We start from the raw sequence: 7,089 nt of genomic DNA on the forward strand, positions 1-7,089 counted from the left end.
TCATGGGAGGACAGTTCTGCTACTTCCTGAACTTGGTCCCAAGCAGCCCGGGTAGAGCCTATACCTACCCTCCAGCAGCCACTGCTCCCTTCCTCATCACCGTCCTTAGCTTCAGAGTCTACAACCCCAAATAGTTCCTGAGTCCAGCTCTAGATTTTGTCAAATTCATAAAAACATTCAAAGTAACAATGACTGCATTTACGTATGCTGCCAGCATTCTTAAAGCCAAAATGCTTCAAAGATTCAACAGTCATACACATTTAAAATACATAGAAAAATAATAGAATTTATACAAAGTAGATTTTTACAAAACAAGTACATTACAAGAAATACATCTTATATCCAAGCACAAAAATGTGGAAATATACATGGAAGTAGAAGTTTAAGAAAAAACATTTATTTTTAAATGCTGAGTGGGAAGGCATAGACCGAGTTCTGGTTTACTGGTGTAACTCTGAAGAGAACTTCAATTTGCTAGTAGAAATTTTCACTCCATTCTCAAGCTTCTAAACAGTTCCTGAAGGGATTAGACAGCTGTTCCTCTTTCCAAATTCTGTTTAATTTCAGCTGTATATTTCCCATAGAATCTTTCTGCCTTCTTGTTGAATTTGGCATTCCTTTCATTAATGTAGTCAATATCTGCATCATCATTATAGGGACGTCTCCGACTATATTTGTCTCGTTTTTCAATTCTGGGAGAAGAAAATAATTTATAAAATTCAAAACTGCCTTCTTTATTGATCTTAATAAAACATGGCCAAATAGAATAGAATCAGTACACTTAAGACTAGCACTTTGGGAAGGGGCGGGAGGAAGGCCAGTTTCATCAAGATGAAGTTGAAACTGCCAATTAACAGCACAATCCTGGGTATGAACCATGAAATTTAGTAAATACAAACTCATCTTTAGAATGTTTCTAGAAGAGCAATGCTACACTGCTAGGAACTGGACACATGAAGTATCACTTAACAGAAAATAATTACAACAGTAATTATATTAATAATAACCACAGCTAATATGAACAGAGTACACAGTATATACTAGACACTATTCTTAATACTTAAGTGTATTAGCTCCTATAATATAAATTCATTTTGCTCTGCCTGATCAGCATCAGGAAACACATTCCTATCAGTATTAAGAAACACAAATATACAAAGATAGATTTACTAGAACATTTGTACTTCTTCAAATCAAAGAGTGGAATGGTTGTTAAAGTAAAAACAAGAATAATTTCTTAAAGAATAATTTTCTTTATAATTTTCAATTATAACAACTCAATTCCATCAATATTTTGTTTCTTCATTCCAAATCATAGGGACTCAACCCATCCTTACTGTCTGTCCCCAAAACCACTAGAGATGCTAGCTCAGAAATTAGGAAGTATAATATCTGTCTTCTCAATTCATTCTAAGCATATTATGTCCATTTTGTCATTAAACGTTTAAAATTTCAGGCTGCTACACGGAGTACTCACTGTTTTTCCAGGTCTACGACCATCCTATCAATTTCCTCTGTGGAAGGCACATGTGTCCCATGAAGAAGACTGTTGGATGTTGGGTAAAACTCTTCCTCACTGGAAAGATGGCAACAGGGACTTGTAGTAACACTGCAAGTGCTCCACATTTTCAAACTAAACTACCATTCACGATGAGAGATAAAATACATACATATCTTTATACTATGGGATCCTACCTTACCTTTTTAAAAAAAACAACACAGAATTAGAAGGGACAGAAGTAAGAAATCACTTACGCCAACACCTTCATTCTACAGATGAAAGAGCCCAGGGCCAGAGGTTAAAGGACTTGCTTCTAGGCTCAGGATATTTCTCTTTCCACTACAGCAGGCCAACAAACTGCAGCATGTTTCTATAAACAGTTTTACTGGGACACAGTCCATTTGTTTATATCTCCTCTACAGGCTGCTGCTGCTTTCACATCACAAGGACAGAGTGGAGTAGCTATGACAGGGAACACATAGCCCACAAAGCCTAAAATATTTACTATCTGGTCCTTTACAGCAGAAGTTCACCCATCCTGGCACTAAAGCATTCTGCGTCCCAAAATATCTGAATAACTATGATAATCTGGGTATTAAACTCTCAACACCCTGTCATAGTATGCCCAGCTAGAAAGATAACCAGGTGGTTAGCTTAACTGCTGTGGATGAGCAATAAATAGTGTCATCACGACCAGAAACTATTCTTAAACAGCTGTGGATAACCCATACCCAAGCACTGCAGTCTGTTTGTATCTATGTATGTACGTTTATATACATGCACAAGTACATCATCACTTCAGAAGGGCTTCCCTGGTGGCGCAGTGGTTAAGAATCCGCCTGCCAAGGCGGGGACATGGGTTTGAGCCCTGGTCCGGGAAGATCCCACATGCCGTGGAGCAACTAAACCTGTGCGCCATAACTACTGAGCCTGTGCTCTAGAGCCCACAAGCCACAACTACTGAGCCCACGTGCTGCAACTACTGAAGCCTGCGCGCCTGGAGCCCATGCCCCGCAACAAGAGAAGCCACCGCAATGAGAAGCCTGCACACCACAACAAGGTGTAGCCCCCGCTCGCCGCAACTAGAGAAAGCCTGCGCACAGCAACAAAGATCCAACGCAGCCAAAAATAATAAAATAAATAAATAAATTTATAAATAAATAAAGTGTAATGTTTAAAAAAAAAAATCACTTCAGGATGAAAAAGGACTGGCATTAGTCCTGTCAACTTACTGCTTTTCTCTCAGTCTCTCATATGTTTCCATGTCCGGTTTGATCTGTTTGGTCAGCCGATGGTACTGGCGAAGCTGGGCAGCAGCATAATCTAAAAATAAAATGAGAATCGGAAATGATATATTTCCTTGTTTGGTCATTACTATTCAGAGAAAAGTCAAAATTATTATTAGCAATATACGCACTAATCTAAGCAGAGCCTCTATCCTGAAGATGCTGATAATATAGGCTTTAATTTTAGCACAATGAGTAAAGGGATCCAGCTGCCTCAAGCACAGCCTTTTTTACTTCTACCCTAGGAGATATGTCTGTATTTTTCTTGGGAGTAAGCCTCTTGGAGAATATTCCATGAAGGGGTATATCCTTTCTTAAAATCAGAAACACTGAAGGCAACGCTTACCTCACAGGCTCATTCAATAAAGTAAAGGTGAGTTTTACCTGAAAATCCCAGGTCGGGATTTTTCCTCCTCTTTTTCCTCTCCCATCTTTCTGCATCTTCTGCACTGATCTCTAGCAACTTCACTTTCTCGTAGTCTTCCCCTCTTGCTGCACATTCCTGAAAAAGAAAGGAAAAAAGCTAATGCCTGCCCAAATGATTCAAGCAATTATTTGACCTATTTTAAATAAAGATATCAAGCAATACATTAAAAATAATGATTAATATTTGAAGGAAATTTGATAATCTACTATGGTATATAAGAAGTGAGTACATCAATCTAAAAAATAATACTTATTCAACATTTATCAGGTGTCAGACCCTTTTTTAAATGTTTTACATGCATTGACTCATTTAATTCATAATTAACTCAAATAATTATTACAGGTCCCATTTTACAGATGAGAAAACATAGGCACAGAGAGGTTAAATTACTCACCCAAAGCTTGGTAGCTGGTAAAAAGCATTTTTTACTGCCTTAATACTCTAGAAAGATTGAATAAACCACTTATGAAAATAGCGGAGTAGTTCCTAACCTTTTTCTTTTCTTCTTCTTGTAGTTCCCATTCCAAACGAGCTTTTTTGGCTTCCCAATTTGCAGGTAACTTAAGTCTTTTATCTTCTTCAACAACTTCCTGGTGATTTAATTTACGAGCTTCATTCTAAAACCATAAACGCAAAAAGGCTATCGGCTGAAACATGAAAATAAATCCAAACAAATATTTCCCTCTTTGAGGAAGGTCAAGACACGTTAACAAGGGGACTCCATTTTACCCTAAAAGCAAGAGAACCATCAGAGGATTTTAAGCAAGGAAACGGCCTAATTAGGGCTGCATTTGTATACAGTCAAGAAATGTGTTGAGCTGCACTAGTTTGCTGTGCCAAAGGCCTGGGCGTTAATGTCTCACATTATGAGAAAGATATTCTACTTTCAATTCTCTTTTAATCCTGACTGATGCAAAGAAGAAGCCTCAATTTGGGGCTGGGGGCTTTAATACCTATCATAATATCTCTAACCTTTCCCAAGTCCCCCCTCCTCTTTAGATATTTTAGCAGTTTACATCATGTCAAATGAAAGGCATTTTCCATTTAAATTACTGTATGTAGAGTCTGTTTTAAAATAACTGCATAAAACAAAATGAGTATACCATCTTAGGGACAACTTAAGTTAGATGTTTCTTGGGTTACAGGCTGGTGGCCGTTAGTCCAGGAAGACATGTCTCTTAATCCAACCCCATGTTCTTTACACAGTCCCTCCAAGTAAATATGTAAGTGTGCTGAATTCTTTATTAAATTTTTCTGGGTAAAGAGAAAAACCCAGAACATTCGTCTCAACAACCATCCCTCACATACTCTTGGCTCTGACAATGCCCTCCAGTTGAAGACACCAAGAACACATGTGTAGTCAAACAAAGTTGCGTGTATTGCATTGAAGGAAACAGCAAACCATGGGGAACTGGAGGCATTTCAGTGAGAGGGTGTTAGGAGGAGCCACTTACAGGATTTGAGTTTGTATCAGGTGACTGGAGGGAAAGGTTCAGGGAAGCATGGTTGTGCCCTGGGTTAGGCACCGTCAGAAAGCCAGGGCATTCTATGACTGGGTATCTTCAGTTTTTATACAGGAAGCAGAACTAATGGAGTGAGGCTAGTGCTGTATTTGTCACTGGTGTTAGCAGAAGTGGGTGCTGTGTGGTCATTTCTGTGGTTTGAACAGTTTTGTTTTCGTCACACTGTGACAGTCAGAGTGATGTTGGAGTTTTGTGAAACCATGGCCAAGCTACCAGTCAGGCCCCCTTGAGGTGAAACAGTCAAGAGCTGCTTTTTTGTTTCTCAGCTCCAACTGCAGCCAGTTGTTTGCTGGACTCTTATCCTTGACGTGAATTCTCTTCCTCTGCATTTGTTCCCTCTGCTTAGATATTTCTTCCTCAAACTTCTTTATTTTTCTGGTAACATCTTACTCATCTTTATAGCAGTACTTTAGGTATCACCTCTTATACGAGGCACTCCCTGGGGGCCCCTAAACTATACCCATCTCTCCTTCACTGCACTCCCAAGGCACTTTGTTCCTCACTCAAGCATGGCATTTATCACAATATAATTTCTATCTAGAACGTCTCCTCTACTTAAGAGCAGAGGACTTATCTTACTCATCTAGTTCCCCACCTACTAGCTGAACCACTGACCCTATAGACTTCCCGAGATTTGCTGATTATTTTTGAATGAAGAGGCAACCAGCTTTCTTACTGGACAAGTTTCTTCCAGTCTCTAGCTCCACATATTTCCCTAGGTAAAATGAAGAGTTTACTAGAATCATACAGGACGGAGGCGGTTAGTAACAGAGACCCCCAAACTAGCCCAACTAAGTTAAAACAGATGGGCGTGAAAGAAAGCTTGGTGAAAGCATGTCCCTTTCCAAAAGTGACTACAATGTGTTGCCAGGTTGAGAAGCATCGGGACTAAACTTTCATCAAGCTCTGCGAGTCTGTCACACGCGCTGGTGCGGCTTCCTCGTCGCTCCACAAACGCGCACGGGCCTGGCCACGTGACAGGTCTCAGCTGGCCTCCAGGGCGACTCACCCGCTTCAGGTGCAGCTCCCGGAATTTGCGCAGTCTCTGTTCGCGCTTCTGGGCGGCCAGCTCCTCGGCCGCCGCAGGGGGCTGCTGTTCCTCCGCGCCGTCTACCGGCACCTGTGGCGGAGGACAGGCTGGAGTTGGGGCCGGTTAGGCTTCTCCCCGGAGAGCCCAGGCGGATTACCCGCGGGTCCCGACAGCCCAGGCCGGGCCCTCACCGCCGACCCAGGCCCCAGAGTATCTGCGCCTTCCTGGCCCGGCACACAAGCACCTCCTCCACCTCTCGCCCTTGCCGTCCCTCAGAGCCCTCCCCAACTAAAACCCCTGGAAAGAGCCGGCAGCACTCACCTTCTCTGCTACAGTCGCAGCCGCCATCACAACCTTTCCTCGCCCACTTCCGGCAACAACCCAGAGCACTTCCGCCGGCCTTCGGACTGCAGCGTCAATACAGATTAATAGCCTACTATAAGCCCCGCCCCTTCCTGTCAGCCTCAGGAATTTAGGACCAATCCCTGCCCCTTTTGGCAGTGAAACGTTTTCAATTGGGCAGGGCCTTGCGCAGCCGCAAAAGGCCGCAGAGGCGGGGGCCGGAAGGGTGGAGGCTGAGAGAGAAGCGCTGGGGGTTTCGGTAGAGGCTGGCTAGGTAGGAATGGTGGAGCTGGGAGCCTCGTGGAAAGTCACCTCAACTGTGTGCTGCACCCTTCAGCGAAAAGTGCTTTCCATTCAGCGCTTAACCTGTGTCACCTCCTCCGAGGCAGGTCTCCCCTGACTACGTTGTATCGCGTAGGCCCTTAGTACTGTCATATGTTACCATTTTCTTTCTCTTTAATATATGTAAGGTGTTTTTCTCGTCTGTTCGTTTTCTTTTTCCCCAACGACGTTGTAAACTGCAGAGAGCAGGACCCGTCCCATCCTGTTCGTTCTTCCGTGCTCAGCGGTGAAACTGAGCCAGAATTAATAATAGTGCTAAAGTTATTAATATAATTCAGTTAAGGTGCTGGATACAAGAGAAATACATGAAAATAATTTTTTTATTCACTAAAACCATTAATTAGATGTGGAAATGAAAAAGTAATCCCCCAAATGAAAAGATACCTGGGTATAAGATTTAAACGGTAATGTGAAGAAAAATACGAAATAAAGTACAAAGAAATTAAATTTCAGTAAGTGATGATTTTCTGGTTGGAAGACAATAGAAAAATGTAATATCACAAATGAGTATCTCGAATGAGTATAAATGTAATACTATTCCATCAATCTCAGTGGGTTGTTTTTGTTTTTTTGGAACTGTAAAATATTGTGACAAAAATCTAAAAGTTCAGTGAAACTATCGGTGAGCCTGTGAAGTG

At 41.7% G+C, this 7,089-nt stretch overlaps 1 protein-coding gene across 1 annotated transcript; it reads right to left on the minus strand.

Annotated features, from left to right (window-relative positions):
- Positions 1-266: 266 nt before the first annotated feature.
- On the minus strand, positions 267-6,174 carry SYF2 (SYF2 pre-mRNA splicing factor). Its single transcript, XM_067724622.1, has 7 exons — positions 6,089-6,174; positions 5,747-5,857; positions 3,706-3,831; positions 3,172-3,289; positions 2,734-2,824; positions 1,478-1,576; positions 267-692 (listed from the first exon to the last, which is right to left on the minus strand). Exons 1-7 carry the CDS (start codon positions 6,113-6,115, stop codon positions 527-529), a joined length of 738 nt encoding a protein of 245 aa, XP_067580723.1. The 5' UTR covers positions 6,116-6,174; the 3' UTR covers positions 267-526.
- Positions 6,175-7,089: the final 915 nt, after the last annotated feature.

Source organism: Pseudorca crassidens, chromosome 2, assembly GCF_039906515.1.
Source record: "Pseudorca crassidens isolate mPseCra1 chromosome 2, mPseCra1.hap1, whole genome shotgun sequence".
Classification (NCBI taxonomy): domain Eukaryota; kingdom Metazoa; phylum Chordata; class Mammalia; order Artiodactyla; family Delphinidae; genus Pseudorca; species Pseudorca crassidens.